General features: G+C 41.2%; 1 protein-coding gene across 8 annotated transcripts in view; it reads left to right on the forward strand.

Annotated features, from left to right (window-relative positions):
• Positions 1–21,644, forward strand: part of KALRN (kalirin RhoGEF kinase) — a 513,163-nt gene that overhangs the window by 461,053 nt on the left and 30,466 nt on the right. For all 8 annotated transcript variants that reach the window (XM_082056725.1, XM_082056718.1, XM_082056719.1 and 5 more), the window contains 11 exons: positions 3,059–3,125; positions 4,433–4,536; positions 6,907–6,976; positions 7,559–7,645; positions 8,427–8,519; positions 9,617–9,667; positions 10,007–10,084; positions 10,990–11,175; positions 13,464–13,635; positions 18,260–18,498; positions 19,424–19,671. In XM_082056725.1, coding sequence (XP_081912851.1) covers positions 3,059–3,125; positions 4,433–4,536; positions 6,907–6,976; positions 7,559–7,645; positions 8,427–8,519; positions 9,617–9,667; positions 10,007–10,084; positions 10,990–11,175; positions 13,464–13,635; positions 18,260–18,498; positions 19,424–19,671 — 1,395 coding nt within the window. The remainder of the gene's footprint in view (positions 1–3,058; positions 3,126–4,432; positions 4,537–6,906; positions 6,977–7,558; positions 7,646–8,426; positions 8,520–9,616; positions 9,668–10,006; positions 10,085–10,989; positions 11,176–13,463; positions 13,636–18,259; positions 18,499–19,423; positions 19,672–21,644) is intronic.

The following is a 21,644-nucleotide window of genomic DNA, read 5'->3' on the forward strand; positions in this document are numbered from 1 at the left end:
TGTTAAATGCATACTTCAGCTGAAGGACACAGAGAATTTGAGAAACAAAATCAAGAATTACATGAAACAGAGCTCAAGTAGCTGTTTTATTTATACTGCCTCTTACAGTAACATTGGTAACTGCCATCATCTAATTAAATCATACATTGATGGGAAAAGTAACGGTATGTACAGGACTCATAGGAGTGTGGTGCGGTGAGAGGTAGGAGAAGAGCAGCCCATTTGGGAAAGACGCCTCGCAGGGAAGGAAGCCAAGTCAGAGGAGGACAAGGGGGTAATTAAGTGGAAACAGGGAAGCAGGAGCAAAGTGTCACAGGTCTGTGAAAACCATTGCTGGCTCCTGCAGTTTGTTGTAGGCAGCCAGTGAAGGAGTACAGTGAGGGGCTGGATCACCTCCCAGCAGCAGGCAGGGACAGACACTCCTGGATGTGTTTCTGAATGGGAAAAGTTTTCTACCAGAGATCTGTCAGCCTTCCCACAGGGAGCATCTCTGCCCACACCTGTCTCCTAAATGCTCCTCAATATTACAAGTTCCTGGGTTTTTCTGGTAGCAATTCATCAATTAGACAACTGACAACTAACTGCAGGTTGCTGCTCGCCCCTGTAAGTGTAACTACAGTGACGCTTTCTAGCGTGTGATGCTTCTGGCAGGGGGACTGGCAGCATGTCATGTGTAATTAGTGGCTGCCCCCGTACAGATTTCCTACACGCCAGGATGTTTAGGAGCACCTGCTAGTAGCTTTCAGCACAAGACATCTGTCTTCTCTCCAGCTCCTTTGTGTCTCTGTTCTGTATCTCTATGGCTCACTGTGTTTAACTCCATAGCCATATGAGGCAACTGAGCTCCAAACTTGAGCTGTAAGCCCCCCCATTCCCCACAAAACAGCAGCTGAATCCTTGCACAGACTTGGGCGGTAATTTCCCGTGTCTGTGGCAGCACATACATTCCAGCAGTTAGCCTTAGGGTTAGGAAACCCCTATTCCATCAGACTTGATTGCTATGAGCAATGCTATGAGCATTCCAATGAGCAATGCGGCAATAGTCTCATTGAGTAGCATTGTTCAGTATAGATTTAATACAGAATTACCAAGATATCCAGATATTCAGACTTCTTCAGAAGTGAGGAGCCTCCATCCTTGTTCCAGTTCACGCCATTTTAAATACATCTGCAAAGTCAATTCTTGCTGGTGGCCAGGGCAGGCACTTTCCAAGCAATTGCCTGCCCATGCTCCTTGTTATCAGATGAGGAGATGAGTGAACTCAAGTTTTTGGCAGCACGCATCTTAGGAACCTTAAATTTGGGAGTACTTCTAAGGTCTTGTATCAGGGTGGGCTTCAGAGAACTAACAGAGAGGGTCAAGGTTGATTTTTCTGCTTGCTAGAAAGAGAAGAGCTGGGGGAATGCTGGTGCTGAGGGTAAGGTAGGCAGTGGAGGTGCAGACCCTGTTTCCCAACAGAGGTTTAAATTGGCAGGTTGCTGCACTGATTTTTAATTCACACCCACCTGCCCGCATGTGCTGCAGCATTATGTACTGCAAGTGCTCGCTGCTTTGTTCTTAGAGTAGGACTTGGCCAGACGTCTCCTTGCAGTGACTCAAACCCGAGCAGTCCAGGTGTGGGAGAGGCCATGGGTGTGTGGGAGATGTTCTCCCCATCTTTTCAGCAGCTCATGGGGACAACACAGACAAGAGGTGGTGCGAGCAGAAAAGTAACCTCCCAGCACAGCTCCTCCCGCAGAGGGGACGTCAGGGGACGTGACAAGCCTTTCGCAAGGGCACTGCAGGTCAGCCAGCGAGGGGGGACTGCACAGCACACACTTGTTCAGGCCACACGCTGCTGCTCTGTAGAAGAGCAGCCTTTTGCCCTGCACGTGTTCAGAACCCAGGTACAGAACTTGGCAGGGCGCTTCGGAGAGCACAAGCATCTGGCATCGCCGCTGCCAGCCCTGCCTTCTGCCAAGGGGCTGGATTTCACTCTCAAATGACCAAGAAGCTGTTGGACCTCTTCCTGCCACGTGTTCTAAGTATCTTCTCCACTCTCTCTGAGGAAGGGACACGTTGGGAACGCAGCATGAGCAGGATTTATTTTCTCAGTAACCTCTCATAACTGAGTCTCTCTTTGTAGTGCCCATCTTCTTTTTTTTTTTTTCTCTAGGTATTTTCAACCAGGCTTTTATCTTAGCACTGTTTGCCCTCAGCCCTATCGTTTCAAGTGGGTCAGTCTGCTGATTGATATGAATGGAACAATATTAGACATGAAAGCACTCCTCTATCTCTTTAGCCTTGTTACTGCCGTAGCAAACTTGAGCGCAGATGGAGTTTATTTGTCATGTGCCAAATCTGTGTATTGGCGTAACTGAGAGGCAAACTGTCTGCAGCAAGCTGTAACTTTTCGAAATTGTCCTCGAAAGAACATTATGTGATTAGTCAGTTTGATTTACAACAGCGGAGCTTTTTTTAGCTTGCTGTTTTTTGCCTGCATCAGGCCTTCATTAGATGACTCTCCCACCCAGGATTATTAGCTCTGAAATCAGCGTAAAGCATTTGCCACCCACACATAGATTACCTAGTCTGAAAGATTAAACTCTTGGTTATGACAGGAGGGGGGTTTTGTTTTGCAAATGTTTGAAACTTCCAAGTTAAAACTTAATTGCTGAATCTTGGGCAAAACTGGAGGGACTGGGACAAGAAATCCCCTCCTGCTTGCTGCAGAATGGGTCAGGACACATTTCCATCGCTATCAGGAGGGCTGCACAGGGGGTGGATGAGAGCAGTGGATAGGGGGAGTTCAAAGTACAGGCGACTGGTTGTGCTGCTGTTCTTCCATTGTCTTGGGATGTTGCAGGGAAGAGAGGCAGGAGAAAAGAGTGATTAGGAGAACTGAAATTACCCTGACCTGTAATGTGATGTTTTTGTCATTTACATTCCACTGAGCTGTAAGTGAGTGAAGAGTTATTTTACGTGACCTGGAATGATGGTGGCGTAATACGTGGTGAGGGGAACAAGCAGTAATATCAAGGAATATGGTAAAATATGTATGTGTTCTGTTTTAATTTAGGTTTGTCTTAAATGAACTGGTACAGACTGAAAAAGACTACGTCAAAGACTTGGGAACTGTCGTGGAGGTGAGCTGAAACCGCGCAAAATGTTTTCCCACTAAAAAGCACCATGCTGAAAAGTGACAACAACAAAAAATACTGCATGAGAAACAAAGTGCTTTATTTTGCACTCTGCTTCCATGGTCCCCTTCTCATGTTGACAGAAACAAGAAGAAATGTCTTTGGAAACTATTTTTGTTTCCATCTAACAAATGTTGTATTTTAGGTTTCAGCTCCAGTGTGCAAAGGTTTTTCTTGGCTACCCTGCTTGTGACAAACTCTTCCTGCTCTAATGCAGCCTTGAGGGCAGTGGTGGAGAATAACTTATGCTCCTACCATTTTTTTCACGTTTTTCTTGCCATCATATTGAGTAATGGTATATACATACTTTACCTGAGTGTGTACCTGGACTACAGTCTTGTGTCTGAGTACCTTTCCAGAAGCTGGGTTTGCATCTGAGGTGCATTTATGGCCTGTGGATTATTATTTAAAACAAAACCAAAACCGACCAAATGAACAAAAAACCCCTTGAGATAAAATAGAGTTTGGTTTTTTTCTGTTAAAAAAAACAGTCATCGTTTTTTAAGCTTCAACTTGTAAAGACCTGGCTGATCCCTGGGAATCACCTCTCAGAGCCAACTCACATGCAGGGTCCAGGCTTTTTTCCCAGCAAGGACTCAGAACTGGAGGCATTTGATTGAAATGCACCTTCAGCAATGCTTTTGGCATTCACTAGTCCAAGGAGAATTATCAGCCCATCTAACAGTCATTTTCAGCAGCCTCCAGGCTTGAAGACCTTTGTGTTATCTTCTGCTTACACCATGTTCCACTGGGAAACCTGACAGGGCTGCAGTGCTCCAAAGACTTATAAAGAAACTCTCAGGAGGTGTGAGAAATCCTATTCGTGTGATTCTTCAAACTTACTGCTTGGCTTTGTGCTCCTAGTAAATACTCATGGTGATGAATGGGAGAACTCTGTACAGTCTGTCTTCTTCCTCTTACCAGAGAAGCCAAGAACTTGATCAACTGCTTTTGTTTAACTTTTATCTACTAATTGCACTTGTCACTTCAATGACATCTAATAACAGTTTGTATAAGCATTGTAGATATTCAGAATAAATCCTTTAAAGTTTTCTTTTAAGCAAACTCTGTAATTTAAAGTATCTAGATGGGTTTCTGGTTTTAAATTGTGCAAAAGGTATTTTAAGTATTTCCAGTGTAAAAAATACTGACATTAAACTTTTGCTTCTTTGAAAAGAAAAAAAAAAAAAGACTGTGATTATGCTCTCCCTTCAAATGAACCCTTTGCTAATCGCTGATCATTAATCCTAAAGGGCTTCATGAAGAGGATAGAAGAAAAAGGAGTTTCTGAAGATATGAAAGGGAAAGACAAGATAGTGTTTGGCAATATTCACCAGATCTATGACTGGCACAAAGAGTAAGTTTTTTGTTTCGTTCCTTTTTAAGCACTTTTCTAGCCACTTGTTCATAAAGTATTGGGATATATGGTGTCTGTACATCTAAGCTGCTTTTAATTGAACATCAGCAGGTTATTCAGGGCTGAACTTCCAGAGGACATTGCCTCACTCTAAATGGTCTCTGTTGGTTTGTAAGTGCTGCTTAATAACTTTACTCATCATGGCTACCTGGGGAATCCTGAGAACATGTTCTAACTCATGTGCTTTTAGCCACAGTTCCATGATACGCTAGATCCTGATACAGGGCTTTGTCCACCCAGCCAAAGCTGGCACAACTGCATAATGCAGTGAAAAAACCTCTGCTGGGCTATAGCTTTCTGCTGCCTGGCTTTGCAGGAGGGTGCTTGTCGCGCTGTCTCTGATCACAGGTAGAGCTTTACGCCATGCCAGGAGTGCTGGTCAGTGTGACAGAAGTGCTCTGTGTCAGTGCTGTGCTGCCAGCGGCGCTGCCACTCTTCACTGGGGAGCCACAACAGGAGGCTTAATGGGAGATATCACTGTGGTCCATCCCCAGCTCCTGAGCTACTGCTCATAAGCAGTCCCAGTGTGGCTTCCAGAGAGTTGTGGTGTACTTGCTGAATCCTCAGGAAAGCCCCTGAGGATGCTGAAATTGTCTTTCTTGGGTCACAGCTCAATGCATCCCGCTGAGGAGCAGCAGCAGTGCTGGAAAGTCATGGTTTCCTTCCTGTGTCTTATGGTTCTCAGCAACATGAGCATGTCCACATGCAGCTGATATGATCATGAAGGCTGACCATACCAGTAGTATTTGGCTAGCAGGGTGATAAAATACCTTCTAGATCCTTCACACATGAAAGCTCTGACATGCTGTGGTCTAGTTGGTGCTTGTGATTCTGAATTAGGAGCTTCTTCCTTGAAAATGTAACTCATATGAGTAGATTTTTAAAAGCTGCTGGAAACATGAGACATATTTGAAACCCTGGGCCATTTCTGCTGTAACTTAATGAGCAGCAATATCTTGTTTATGGACAATATGGTCATCATTTCAATTCTGCCACACAGAAACACTCTAGAGCTCCAGGTAACTAGAATTTGAGCATGCATGTGCAGACTTGAGCAATGGACACCAGGCTGGATCTTCCTTCAGGTCTGGACATTTCCCTCACCGAGGAGGGAAATGTCCTTCCCATCATGTGTCCCATGGGTGCTTATCTCACAGCCTGTGCCTGTCCTTATGTTCTGACAGATGCCCTTGTGAGCACAAAAAAAAATAAAGTCAGAAAATCTTCATGATATATTAAGTTGATACTGGCAACAGAGTGTTTTTACCAGTGCTGTTCATTGTTTAAGTGTGATGATAGGAGTTTTCTGTAACATATAGGGACAAATTCCCTATTTTTAATTCTGCATATTTGGGTCAAGAAATCTATTTAAAAGCAGTTGAATTTAACATTTAGAGAGGATTGAGTTTTGGAAATAGCTGTATCTGATGATAGTGATAGGGATGCTAGTTGGGACAGCTGTCCAATGTGCATCTTTCTTTGAGGTTCTGGGACTTCTTGAGATCAGACCATTGCAGGCATGTCCTCTTACCAAATCTGGCGACTGTAGCAAATCCATGGAGACATTTGAGCTAGAAATCCTGCAGCAAAAAAGAGGAAGATCATGGAAAGGGAGGTTGTGAATATTTGCTTACCAGTTAGAAAAACCTACCAGTATTTCTGAAGTTTAGTTTAGCTGCTTTTACCTCACTTTTAGGCATCCCAGGATATTCTTGGTAAGGTCATTCAAGCTAGAATGAATGACCTCCCCAAAGCTGCAGGTCAAGCTAGAGTCAGTGTTTATTAATTACGAAGATGAATTACAGTATATTACTAGTAGTAATATACTGAAAAATGGAATATACCAAAACTCCACCAGCAAAAATGTGTTGATTTGTTTATTCAAGTAGAAACTTCTTCATCTCTTTCACGTTGACCAGTACTTCAAATCTGCTCATGCAACTGAGAACTCCTGGTAAAGCATCAGTTGAGTTTTCACAAACATTTTGGTTTATGGAGAAGTTTTACTTTGGGAGTTCTTAGTGAAGGAAAGCAACTCTTGCAATTAGATAGTAATTGACACTTTAAAATAAATCAAAGCCACTGTAATAGTAAAGAAGAGCAGACAGTTTGCGAGACAAGACTTCCATATTTCACAGCTCTCATCTAATGTTTTAGAAATGCCACCATTAAGGGCTGAAGCCAAGCTTACCTTTTCATTTATTACTGAATACTAAAGCTAAAATTGTGCTGATATCTCTGAAGGTCAACTAGCTTGCTGCTGAGATGACCTGAAGAAGTATTCTGAAATGCTGATATCCTTTCTTTCAGCTTTTTCCTGGCCGAACTGGAAAAATGTCTTCAAGAACCTGACCGTTTAGCACAACTTTTTATTAAGCACGTGAGTTTTATTTTGTTACCTATCTATAGTATAATTATCATTTAGGGTGTGATGACTTTTTTCCAAAATAATCTGCTTGTATCAACTTCATATTTTTACATGTCTAAACTCAACTTAAACATAAAGTAGCCCTATAGTTATGCACCTTCAATGAGCAGCTGGATGGAACTAAAGCATTAAACATTGCCTTCTTGTACACTTCTTATTTTGGTGGCAAACTTTATGTGGCCAAGGACATCTGCTGAGATATAATTATGGCAAATACTTGCCAACTGCTATGATTGATGCGTTTGTGTCATATTAGCCAGAGCACAACTCTACAGCAAATTTCAGACCTACTAGTGTGGGGATGACACCTCTAGCTGGCCACCTCCATGGAAACCTCCCCTTGCCTAAAGTGCAGAAGTGGAGAAAAGAACCAGTTGTTAATTTACTTTCCTACTTCAGCAAACTAAATTTTTGATTAAACAGAAAATGGGGAAGGCCAAGCAGAACATCTTAGCAACTTTCTGCCAGCTTTTAATAGCAGAACAAAACAGCAGCCAGTATCTCACCAGGCTGCTGTGCATCTTGCTTCCACAGGAGCGGCGATTACACATGTACGTGGTATATTGCCAAAACAAGCCACGATCTGAATATATAGTAGCTGAGTATGAGGCATACTTTGAGGTAAGCATTGCTTATTATACATTACTGCTACTTATGGCTGTGGGTCCTCATTAAGTGGAGCATTCTGTAACCTGTGGGGTTTATCTAAAACAAACTCTAGAAGATTTTGTTACTGTACATGCTGCTAAAGTCTCTGCTACAGGAAAAAGAAGTTATTTCATTTACTTCAAATTCTCATGTTGTTAATTTCTAACAAACACTTAATCCAGTACTGACTGCCTGTGGTCTTCAGAGTGCCACAAGTGTATTGATTTCCGTTCAAAATAAAATAGACATCTTAATCTGTAATCTACAAGCAGGGCAGGAGGTAAAAGTCATTGGAGCTGGGTTGTGCCCCTCATAAATTCCCAGTAAATTTGTCTGTTTCAAGAAACATTTGGTACTAGACACATTTAGATAGTAATGTGAAAGCAGCTTGTTTAACAAGGGAAAGCTGTTTCATTTCACCCAAGGGCATGAGGCAAACTCTGCAGGACTTCTTTGTGAGCTAATCCCCGCTGTAGTGGAAGGAGCAGCCTCCTGACCTCCCGTCCCGCTGGCTCAGCTCGGGGGGGATGGACCCTGTGCTTCCCAGCGCCTTCCAGCTCGGTCATGACTTTTGCCTGGTCCTTGCCTAAATAGGATATGCCAGATCTTTAAATCCTCCAAAATTCCCTCTCACAAACAAAAGATTAAGAACAGCCTAACTTTCTGTGGAAACACGTCTCTGCTGAGACGTTTTGTCGTGTTCTCTGTCTTACTCTGTGATTGTTTGCAATTGTTTTTAATCCTCAATTTTTAGGAGGTTCAACAGGAAATAAGCCAGCGGCTAACCATCAGTGACTTTCTGATCAAACCCATTCAAAGAATAACTAAATATCAACTTCTTCTCAAGGTGAGTGGAAAGATGCAGTTTGGACTAAACTGTAATCTGCATCTTGTGTTAGATGTTATTTTTAATCCGCCTTAGTTTTAACTGAGGAATAACTTCATCAAATTAGAAAGAAAGAGGAGTCTGCTTATACATGGTCATACAATGACAGAGGCCCATGGAAAATGTCCAGAGAGCAGGAGGGCCACATCTGGTGGGAGTAGTTTGCAATTTAGGATAATATAATGGGTTTTTTAAATTATTTTCTATATTTTCTATTGCAATTTTTATAGAAGAGTTAACTTCAAATAGGAATTTTCTTCCTCTGAAGTTTCAGAACAAACTTTCTTTTTTTTTTTTTTTTTTTGAAATTGCAATGAAGATGCACAAGTGTATTATTAAAGCCTGTCTTTGGTGCTGAATGGCATGCTTCTAATAAGTGCTGTGGCCTCCATTTCTGACTCTCTCTCTTCAAATTAGCATAAGAAACTTACCTCCAGAGTATCCTGGTATCTTATAATTTGGGGAGTCCACTGCAATTTTTTTTTCTGAGGACTCTGACCATTCTGGCTTCTGCTGACTTTATGCATGATGCCAGTTATTCAGTATTTCTAAAAACTCATCCCTAGGGCTCTCAAGCTAATATCTAGAATTAGGCATGTCTGAACTGTACCCTGTAATCTCCAGCAATACTGGGGCTCTGAACTGGTTTCTTCTCTTTTTCAAAGCGGTCTCAAGCAGAATGCCATCAGCCCACAGTTTGGTAATTGTACGCTAGCAAAGAGCCAGCAGCGTGTTCCCTCAAATGCCAAGGGGAAAAGAAAAATCTTCAAGTGTGTGTGGTCTTGTGGCTTAAGAAAGGGAACAAATCAACATTCCCAAAGGCTAATCCCAGCATTGTCTTTTTTTCTGTGGTGTTTTCAGAGGTCATCCACCCCCCTTTTCCATATCTATAAAGTGGTTATATCATTCAGCAACCTTTGAAGAAGAGTTTAATATTAGTATGTTCCATCTCAGAAAATCACATGCTGAATATGCCTTTTTTTGTTTCGTTTTCAAACTGGTATCTTTTGTTTTCTCTTTCTGAAGTGCCTTAATACAAACCTTTCTGCTTTCTTCAGGACTTCCTGAGGTACAGTGAAAAAGCTGGTCTGGAGTGCTCTGATATAGAGGTGCGTATTAATGTCCTGGACAATAGTGCTGTGTTATCTAATGGCACTTTATATGGAGGAATGAAAAACCCCAGTATTCCTTTGACAAAAAAGATCCTGCTGGTGTTCTAAATGTGATATTTCTCTTAGCTTAAGTCAGAAGTAAAAGATGAAGGCACAGTCCTACATTGTAGGTGCACCATCCTCTTTTAGACATTACCGTACATCTTCAGTGCACGAGGGCCTCACCATGAATAATTGCTAGCAGTGATCGTGCTATTGAAGTTCATTATTTGACACATTACTTTTAGGAACCCTCTGATTCTCTTGTAACAATACAACATCATTTTTCCTTAACAGAAAGCAGTTGAATTAATGTGCCTCGTACCGAAACGTTGCAATGATATGATGAACCTGGGTCGCCTCCAAGGCTTTGAGGTATGCTTTCGCATTCTACTTATAATAACAGCTAAGCAAGGAAAAGTATTTTATCTTTCTATGATTGTCTCTACAATCTGCCCTACACCATGCTGTTTATCTCGTGCATGTTCTTCTCCAGTGCTGAGCTCCATGCTTCGGTGAGGTTTCAAAGGTGGGGGTTATATAGCTCTCACTCTAAACTTGGGAAAATCTATCTATTTTTTCTTCAAAATGTGAGGTCTGTAAAAGCTTCTGCAAGTTTGAATGGCACTTCTTAAATCTATTACCAGAGCGAAACAAGCAGTGAACCAGACTGCTCTGCCTGTTAGTAAGGTCATCCAGCATTAACATGTTAACAGCTCCCTCTGAGTTTGGCAACATCCAGGAGGGACCTTGTGAGTTATAACCCCACAGGTTGCAGTCTGTGGTTTGTAACTAAGCCAATGTAGACATTGGCAGTCCTGGGGAGATGTGTCATCTCCAAAATGAAGTCAAGTTTGTCTTACTAATGCATTGTAGCATTCCTGCAAACAGGTAGGTCCTGATTTTTTGCACCTTCAGAGTGTTGTGTCACTGGCTTCAGGGGTAATGGAGAGCTCATGACTAGAGGGAATCTAAGGCACCACAAAAACTACATAATGGGAACAGTGTTTGAAATTAAGAACAAAGCAGTCTACTTGAGACCTCTTACTTTTGGTTTTATATGCAAAATCAGTGGCAATGAAAACAAATAAAACCTATGTTATTTTCCTTAAACTGAGTACTTCATTTACAAGATCGCTGCTTTGATAACTTTAAGGGGATATGTCTCACATTAACTCAGTACTGCTCAGAAAACTTGGACTGCATGAAACATAGCAGATCATCTCGTGGGATGGTGGTGGGCTGGGGTTTGTAATGCTGGTGCCTTGTGTGCTTCTCAGGGCAAGCTGACAGCTCAAGGCAAACTGCTGCAGCAGGACACCTTCTACGTGACAGAGCAGGATTCTGGAGTTCAGTCTCGACCGAAGGAGCGTAGGGTGTTTCTCTTTGAGCAAATAGTTATCTTCAGCGAACTCCTTAGGAAAGGATCTTTAACACCAGGCTACATGTTCAAGAAAAGCATAAAGGTAAGAAATAGGGAGAGGCAAATTCTGTTTGATGGTTACGTAAGGAAATCTTACCAATTTTCTATGCTGTGAGACTGGTCCATCTTGTCATAGGTAGACAACAATTTCCAGAAAGAATTTGCTTTTAGCTTTCAGTGGATCAGAAGCCATTGAAGACTATCTCTAAATAAACTACTGGGTGTCTAAATTTACTGGAAAAGTTTTACAAGGAACACAGCCAGGACAGGTCCTCTGTCATTCATAGCTCTGACTTAGCAAATATTGCTATAAAGCCAGCAGTAGTCAAAGGAAGTACCCAACAGTTGCTTTTAAGCACAATCATAAAAGGTGGGGGAAAGTTTAGTATCCAAAACAATCATCTTAGGCCAAACTGTAAGTCAATATTAAGCCTCTCCATGATATTACTGGAAATATTCTCCCTACTGGGGGAAAGGCTCTTAGTACAAACATGAATGTTGCAAGAAGACAGAGCTATTTGAAAAACAAACAAAAATACAAACAGTTCTAAAAATGCAGCCATGAGGAATTATAAACCCAGCTAAACTATAAAGACATTTTAAGAAATTAATGTTGGTTTTAAATAATCTTTCCAGATGATGGGACTGGGACTAAAAGTAAAAACTGAAAGTAATCAGGGAAAATACTTACTTGTTTATGTGTTTGTTTAAGAGGTTTTATGCTTGTTTAACAAGTGCAAAGTTAACCTCTGAAATGGTAAATGAAGATAAATGAATGTTACGCCTCTCCTGGTAGAACAGCCTTTGCCGTGCCTGCAAAAAGAGCAAAGTCACTGCTTCATTTGAATGTCTTGATTGTTCAAAACTGAGAAACCAGACTGGGATTGATTTGCTCTTCAAAGTTCCAGGTTAGAAAGAGATGTGAGAGAATGCTTTGTGTTTGCACAATGTTTAAATTGCACATTAATATGAAATAGAAGAGAACAATATCAGGTGAAATAACGCATATTAACCATATAGAACTAAACAAATCTATGATGAACAGCATATTTACTGAAATGAAGTCATCTTTTTGGCTGACAGAAACTGCAGCATTTACTGAAAAGCCTATATTCATTTGTAAGTCAGTGTATTTCATAGTTTCCAACCAAATAATAAGCTATAAAGGAAAAACCTAAAGTGTACAAATAAATAATCATTTTGATTTAGATGATCAGCTTTGATTTTATCTTATTGCTGATTTAAATCATTATTAATGTTGGAGATGGGAATAACATGAATCATTTTTACTTCAGTTTATTTGTGTATTACAATGAGGCTTTCATCTGCAGGAAACAATTCCTGAATTGTATATTGTAGATAAAGAGAGAAAAATAAATCTCTCTAATGTCAATAAAATGAGTGTGCCTCAAGGGTATGAGTTGCTCTTCTAGTTAAACAGCCTACGAAAGTAATGCTGTTCCCACTGCTTGAGTTTAAAATTTTTGTGTCGTTTCCTCTTTTGTGTTAGTCCCTCTTTTCTTCCATTTGGCAAATGGCTCATTCTCTTGTGAGTGCCTACAGCACAGACAGATATTCAGAGCAACTAGAGATGGACTTCTTCTAGAGTGACGTTATTGCCTTAGTCTTCAGAGCTGTCTACTTTTGACATGCCAACATATTCTTGTTTGCTATCATAGATATAAGTAGCCCAGGAAAAGTTAAAGTTATGGTTACATTTAAACAGAAGCCTCACAAGGGCAGGACAGCAGCCAAAATTGCCATCCATGAGCTTTCCAGAAAGAGTATCTGAGACTACAGTCAGGGGAAGCGACTGCACACAGATGACAGTGTAATCTGCTAGAAATAAGAAGATCTGTTGGAGCATCGGGGGAGAATTGCTCTATATCCCTTTGCACAGTCCATTCTATTTTTAAAATACTCTAATGACTGGGACTTTCCCATGGAGGATAAGAAGTGTAAACAGTTCTTTAAATTGGAGGAATTATAGACTTTATTAACATCTCAATAGCAGCATTTTAACTCTATTTACAAATTGTGGTAAATTTTTAGCACATCAGTCAGGTCCGTGTTAACTTAAAATAGAGTTGTCATTCAAGACAAGTCAGACGGATGTCTGGTACATCTGTCAGGGCTTTATTAAGCATCATATTTAAGCTTAAGATTTATCTGCCTAAATCTAGCTGAAGCAAATTCTGATTACCATCTGACAGTCAGTTATTGGACTCAACTGTTATATTTTCAGGAACTTTTCACAACAATTTTATTCTGATTCTTGAGTAATATTCACTCCTGCTCTATGTAACACATGCTTACCTTGGCTTGTTTCAGATGAACTACCTTATCATTGAAGAAAATGTGGACAATGATCCCTGCAAGTTTGCTCTAATGAGCCGGGAAACATCAGAGAGAGTCATTTTACAGGCAGCTAATCCAGAAATTCAACAAGCTTGGGTACAGGACATCAACCAAGTCCTGGACACACAAAGAGATTTCCTAAATGGTACGTACATGGTCTTTGCTTTGTTTCCCAAACTCTGACACTAAATGGGATTTAGAATCTTTGTCTCTTTTTTTCCTTCTATGAGAAAAACATTCAGCAACTTCTTTTCATAAGGAAAATCCCAAGGAGAAAAGTAGAACCCAGTCTGCCTGTCATTGAGCAATGGATCAAGTTCTAGACATGAGGAATAAATCTTTTACAGTGAAGGTGGTAAAACACTGGCCCAGGTTGCCCAGAGAGGTGGTTGATGCCCCATCCCTGGAGACATTCAAGGCCAGGCTGGATGGGGCTCTGAGCAACCTGATCTGGGTGAAGATGTCCCTGCTCATTGCAGGGGGCAGGACTAGATGAGCTTTGAAGGTCCCTTCCAACCCAAACTGTTCTATGATTCTAAGTGATATTCACAGAGTACAAGGAAAGAGTCCTAATAATTTACAGCTGGTCTTTGAAAAGAAACCACCTTGGTGTCACTGTACAGAGGTCTCTGTCCTGCATGCCAGGTCTGCCTGGTGGGGACGTGAGGGATGGGAGAAGGGCAGACAAGCCTGTTCAGAACTGCTGTGTGGCCCTGGTGCCCGCCCTCAGAAGCTGCTGCAGCCCCATGTTGCATTAAAGACTGCAGGTCATTCTGGCCTGGTTCCATTAGCAGCACCTCCTGGACTGTTTTCGGCAGCTTACTTAAACAGATAGTGTGTCCCTGTGCAGCATATATCTGTGTCCCTACCTTGCATATACCAGTCAGGTTCACGTTCAGCTCTCAAGTCCCTCTTGTCACTGACGTGCCTTTGGTGGTATTTTTGTGCAAGATCCTTTAAATATGCTGAGGTTTGCGGGGCTGTATCGCCTGGTGCTTTCCATTCTACAGGGAGATTTTAAATCTGCTTCCTTCCCAAGACCATGTTGCAGCCAGGGTGCCAGTGTATCCACACAGTATCTGCCATTTAGTTAGAGCCAGGCTTATCCCCAGGAACCTCCTATTCAACATCACCATGTGCTAGAGGCTGAGGACGTGAGGTGGGACAAAGGCTGCCTCACCATCCACCCCCTTACAGGTCCACACTTGGTGAGGCAGCAGCTGCTTTCAGCAAAAAACGAGAGGGCAAGGAAACATCTGGGCATGTTTCTTCTTGGAAACATGGGAGCTGTGCATGAACAGGGGCCTTTCCAAAATGTCACCTTTGCTTTAGGAATAGATTCAGGCTTGTTTGAAATAATATTTCAAATTAAAGCTGTGTTTCTTAAACCCAAAAACCACACGTGGTCAGTGAAAGTGTGGATTTTGAAAATACAGAGGAACCAAATTTAGTTACCAATTTTAGCTTGTTCTTGCTCATGAGTGAGCAAAAGAGGAGGAACCAGAACTACACGAAAATATTTAAAATAGTATCTCTGTCTGTTTAGAAGCAACAAAGTGGAAATCATTACTTTGAAAGCTTTCAAAATAGATTTTCACTTTTCATTGCAAAACAGTTTTTTTTTTTTTAATGGAGCTTATATTAGAAAAGAATTCTATATTTAAAAATTGTAATACATGTTCAGTAATGAATTTGCTTGAATCAATTTTTTTTTGGCTTGGCACAATCTGTTAGCTTTTTTATTTGGGGGTTTTAGTATTCAGTTTTGTGGATTTTTTTTTTGTTGCAAAAACTGAAGAGGGTCTTTCAATTCATATCAAAAAAAAGGTTCCCTTTTCCTCAACATGGAGGTTTTGTAGTCCTTTTGAAATTTTAATTTAGCTTCATTTTTCTTTTCAGAAGTTGACTGGGAAAGGGTTACATGCAAAAGCTGTTTGTGACAGCTCGAAAACTATGGCTGACCTGAGAAGGGAAATGGTGTTTCACTTGTGATTCCAAACCTTGATGTTAAGTTTTCATTACTTGGAATAGAAAGGGCCTCATACAACCATGTAAATGATTCTTTAAATTTATTGGTGAGATGAGCAATCTGAGTTCTCCAGTTTGACCAGCTGGTCACAAAACTTGCCCGTTTTGTGTCAGTGCAGTTGGCTTTGAATGAAGGCATATTGGTATAAGGATAAGTGACAATAATGATTAGCTTGAGAATTTTTTTATGCCCTGTGAGGACTCCACAGACAACTACTGCAGTGGTTTTGTGCCCCTTCCAAATATTTTTTTACTAATTGTTTTATTTTTTATGTATTGCCTCCTATTCTCTCAGGCCTTACTGCCTCCTGAGCCCCTTTTTCTACTGAAGCATCTTCATAGCCCCTATTTAGGGCCAGCAAAGAATTTGGTGGCTTAGGAACATAATCGTCAGTATCTCTAAAGCTAGAAGTAAAAATAGATTTATATTAAAACACAGGCTTAAGGTTTTACTTTAAACCTATAAATAAGATCCAAGAAAATGATATTGTATCCAGTAGGGCCTGTCCAGTCCAGAACAATTTAAGTGGCTTTTAGGATGTAATCTTGTTGAAGCTGACTAATCTTTAAATATGTTCTTTAGCTTTGCATTTCATTAAAGCGGATGTTTTCTGTCTTTAAAATCATATTAAATCCCCACTGAGCCAATGCTCTGTAAACTCAATAACAAAATATTCCCTGTGAGTTCTTGCCCAAGCTGTCTCTGATTTTCTCTCTTCAACAGGGAAGCCCTATATAGTAAGGGGCTATGTACAAAGCATAGTGTCGGTATCCACTGGTCGTAAATGTAAAACTTGCTGTGATTACACTGCAATATTCAAGCTTTTCAGATTTTTCCTTGAAAAAGCAAAAGCTGCTAGCTTGAGAAACAGTGTGCACCAAACCATTTGCTATAGTGACTGTTGTTCTCCTTAAAGAAGCAAGCTGTAAAGAAAATATGTCACTGATGAATATAGTTCCTAAGGAAAATGCCATTGATCTGTACCTTTTTTAAAATCATGTTTTGCAGGGGCAGGGGCGGGAGGTTAAGAGACAAAGAGAGAGCACACAAGTACGCAGACACTGATTTTTGCCAGAAGCCTGTAAGAATACTAACAGATGTTGAACAGGAGGCTGAATCCAGGCATCGCTGTGATAGTTAATGGCGGAATTAGTAGTCACAAGTGGACACTCAGCTAAATACCCTTTAAAAGCGCTGAGTAGGATGGATTGTTTCAAGATAGATAAGTATTTATTCAGGCCTTATGGCTAAAGACCTTGCAGCTTAGTGTACTGTATATACTAGAAAAATGTCACCATCACTATCAAAATCACTGTCAAAGTTCTCCCCAGCCTTCCTTCTCAGTGGCTGATCTGCAGCAGGATCAAACTGTTTTCAGGTGCAGCTCAGGTAAGCGAGTGAAACTGGGAGTCACTGTGGCAGAAATATGGGTCACTTCTGTGACAAGGGTCACTGTATAGGTTTTGGAGTCAAGTAATCTTCCAGATTGCTACAAGTCTATGTTTGTGTCCTTTTGGAGAAAACAGTGATCTGGCATGCTCCTTGATTCATATATATACATATATATATATGTCTTTAAGTCTCTTGTTCCTTAGTATTATGTGATTTCTTGTTGGAATAGCCCTCCCTTTCTCTAGAAGGGCAAAGCTAGAGAATATGCTGTGTGGTGCTGAGCCTTTCTGGTTTTCTTTCCTTTTTCTTTTGTTGAGAAAGACATTCCTTCTGTTGTGGTTCCCTGGTTGGGCTGATGCGGTGATATTGTGTCCTCTGTCTGCCTCTTGCTAGACTAGTCTCTCTGCATTCCAGTAGGTTTAGTCTGGGGCATGTACACAGCATTAACTGACCATAAATCATCCATTAAAGACACATGACATGCAAAAATCAAACCCATAGGTCTGGGGATGGTAGTCTGAGCCTAGAAAATCTGTTCCTTTCCCGTTCACTGTGAGTCCCAGTCCTGATCCCTTCTCCAAACACAACAGCTTTTTTATTTCTTTACCATCTGGCATTTTTCTCCTTCCTTTTCCCAGTGTAAGCTCTCTCCAGGACTACGGAATGTACACTCTCACAAGGAGACTCTCTTTTTTTAAAGGCTTATGAAGCAGTTTAATGTGGATTATGGGTATTTTCTGGAGAGGTCTGGACTGCTGGGATTAATGTCTTCATGCCATCTATACTTCTTCACTTGCTGGCAATTTCCAGTGATTTCCTTGAATCAAAGTAGTTAATATAAAAAGCACATAAGAGAGTCAAGCTGCAGTGCATCATGTCTGAAGAGTATTTAGTAGTCACACTCTCTTGGGAATACACAAACGAGACTTATGGATCTTGACCTGTGTTTTCTAATGGTAGCAAAATTCACTGTAAATGAGCTGTGCATCTCTTATTGAGGTTTTCATTTGTTTTAAGTACAGGATGTGATTAATTTGTGTGATTTCAAAGAAAGTGAATGCAATTAAGTATGCTGTGAAGAGCAAATATTTTAGCCCAGTGTGTTGGTTAGAGAAGCTGTTCTTCGCAGTAGCATGGAGTGCTGTGTTTGGTTCATGAGCAGGACAGTGTAAAATGCTCGCATCCCATCTACCTATAAACATGCTGTGTGCTTCCAGGGGTGGCACCTCCTGTTCCTGTTTGGTTTGCAACCTGTGTGTCTGTTCCGACTGAATCACCCCACATGCTCCCTGCAGCCATTGGCAATGTCATTGAAAGCACATAGCTAACTCTTGTCCTCTTTTTGCAGCGCTACAGTCCCCCATAGAGTACCAGCGCAAAGAGAGCAGCTCAGCAGTGCTGAGGCCACAGACCAGTAGGGTTCCTCAGCCCAACAGCAGACCCTATTCTTCTGTTCCAGTAGAGTCTGAGAAACCTCTGAAGGCTACAAGCCGTAACCCATCTCTCCCACCCCTGAAGATATCTACCTCCAACGGCAGCACAGGGTATGAACACTCACAGCCCGGAGACAAGTATGAACAAAGCAAGGTACTGAGCTCATCTGATAAAACATGATCTCATAGCCCATTTCTTATACCATAGACCATCTGTGAAGTTAGCTTTAATTATCAGCTAACCAGGTCAACGGGGATCAACACACTGAAGCAATGGTGTAAAATGTGATTTGGGATTAAACGGAGACTGTGAGAGCTCTGGCATCCAGATGGGTGGCACATCAGCTGGGAAACAGAGGCAGAGCCTGACCCTGGAGCCTGGAGGGCCGAACCCAGCACTTTTCAGGGCGCTGTGTTTGCAGACCTGGTGAACTGAATTTCCATTTGCAGTACTAGCAACAGCTATATTCATGCTTCTCTGATATCCATTAACCACCCATTCCTGAAGAGGTCTACTCCGACGGTGTAGAAGATTTTAGATTGTTTTCCCACATAGTAGCTCTCAGGGTGCCTGCTGAGGGTTATAATTTGGGTGCCTGTGCACTGCACACAAGCCACCAAAGAGCCAGTAACCATCAGCCAGGTTTGGACCCCACTGCTGGCTGCAGTTGACCAAAGCCACTTTCCAGCATGACCCATATTTAAGATCATAAGATGTGTGAGTATTCATTTGGTTTCTAATGTGAGCCTTCGTTGGTCTTTCCCCCCATTTGACTCGGCGCAGATCTTTCATCTGTAACACCAGACAAAATGAGAATGAGACAAAATGAGTGCCCCACGGCTGGGGCACTGTCACTAGCAGCTGTGAAATCTAATATAAAATATCAGGCTGGTTTGTATCAGATCACTGCTGCCTTTCATATCCTTAAAATCCTTTTCTTCCAATGTAAACTTTAAGTATTTTATATCTTTTTCCCTGATACAGTTAGGCTGGAAGTGAAGCGGTGAGATTGCTGCTGGGAAAGGCAGGTTCCTCAGTGCTGCCTGCTCACCGGTTTCTGTTGTGTCCGTTTCCGCAGACTGATTTGGGAGGGTGCAATGGGACCTCTTCCATGGTGGTGATTAAAGATTACTATGCACTGAAGGAGGATGAGATCTGTGTGAATCAAGGCGAGGTGGTTCAGATCCTTGCTATCAACCAGCAGAACATGTTCCTGGTGTACCAGCCTGCAAACGACCACTCGCCGGCCGCTGAAGGATGGATCCCCGGCAATATCTTGGCTCCCCTCACTAAATCCACTACAGATAATAGCGACGGAAGCATCAAGTAAGTGCCATGTTGGCTTCACTGGGAGCGCTATGTGGATTTTTTGAGGAAAAAATAAAAAAAATAAATAAATAAAAACATAAATGGTAGGGAATTCCTGCTGATTTTTATCTACAGTGCCATTGGAACAAGCTGAGTGGTCAACCTGCAGCATCAGGCAGCCATGGTGGATAGCTAAAGCTTTGCTTATTTTCATTTTGTGGGGTTTTGTTTATACTTTGGAGAAACATAAAACCATAGACGATTAAAGCTATGTTACACCATTTTACAACAACATGGACCTGCTTGGACTGGACTTATGTGGTATTAAGTTACTAATCTATATATTGGTTACAACAACATCTAGCAAAAAAAACCCCACAAAAACATCCAGGCCCCATGTTGGACTGAGGTTTGGTTCTCAAGGAGGAGAGATTTTCCTGTCTATGGCAATTTCCTTGTACAGCTTGTATCTTTTTTTTTATTTTATTTTGGGTTGGGTTTTGGTTTGGTTTGGTTTTTTTTCTGTTCACAGTAACTTTTGTAATATATTTTTTGGTTTGCAAGACCCCCACCCAAGTACATTCCTGTATAAAGTATTTTGCACTATTTAAAAAGAAAAAAAAAAAGAAAAAAAAAAAAGAAGAGAAACAAACTCATATTGATGAAGTCAGGTTGTGCAATATAACGGAGAGTCGCAATGTTCATCATTGTATCTGTAATGTAACTAATTTTAAATGTACTATTTTAAATATGTAAAATAAATTTTCACAATGAGCATGTTTTAATGAGGTATAAGAACCAGTTTGACCCTTTTTTGGTTTTGTGGTTTTGTTTGGGTTTTTGTTTGTTTGGGTTTTTTTGTTTATAACCTTCTGTTGTTTATTTAACAAATGTGTGGATATATATTTTTCTTTTCTGATTTTTAGAAGTTTGTCAGTCTGAAATGACTAATGCAAGAAAGTGTTTTTTTTGGTATTAAATACAGAAGGTACAACCCTCTTTTCAGTAATACCTGTTGATTTCTTTTAACATCTAAAATGACTAGATGGTAATGCATGATGTATGCTATGAATTGTGTTACCTTACACGAGTATCTTGAGGTGCAGAATTGAACATAAGGAACAGATTCACTAAAAATAATAATTTGATCTCTGCTGCAGTTTCAGTTAAAAGAAATGACGACTTTACCTGTCAGTAGTGAATACTACCATGAGTTGCATGTTAAGCCAAAGGAATTGCTTAGCATGTCTCTTGCACAACCGCCACGGCCGTTCCCGTTCCTCTCTAACCACGAGATACAGCCACGTGCCCATACATTCATCCACAGCACCAGGCTCCTGGTGAAGACTCTGATTTCATGGCAGTTGCACAGTCATATTCTGTGTTAAATTATATGTAGTCATATGAATTGCGACCAGGAAAGCATAACAAAATTGAAAAGCACATGCATTGCACTCCTCTCTTTCTCTCTGCAATGAGGTTTAAAGTCTTAAATCATCTCTTCAGACTCAAACAGCCAAAACAACCCTCAAACCAAAAAGATACTTGAGTAATAGAAGCCCCATGGATAAAAAACGACCTGGAGCAGGTGTTGTCTGTCTAGTCTGTCAGATCATATTTACTAATTAGTAGACATAATAAAACTGTTTCTTTCATTGACAGGCACTATACACAGAATATGTGGTCGATGCAGTAGTGTTGGCACCATGTATGATTCCCCGGTAGGTCAGGGAGTGCATCAGCCACATCCTTGACTCTTACCCTAACTTAAAGAAACGCGTAAGTCCTGCAATGTTGGATAACTTACCCAGCTCTGCACATCTAATTTGGATCTCCTCCAGAAACACCCAAATGTCAGACAGCACTTACTGTCCAGCTGGGATGTGCAGAGTCCTCTGGTGCTCCTTGTGCTCAAACGTGACCACTCGTGCCAGCTGTCTGCAGTGGAGACACCAATCCTGGTTGCAAAAACACTCAATATGACCCAATTC

This window comes from Streptopelia decaocto (genome assembly GCF_964273445.1).
Source record: "Streptopelia decaocto genome assembly, chromosome: 6".
NCBI classification, from domain to species: domain Eukaryota; kingdom Metazoa; phylum Chordata; class Aves; order Columbiformes; family Columbidae; genus Streptopelia; species Streptopelia decaocto.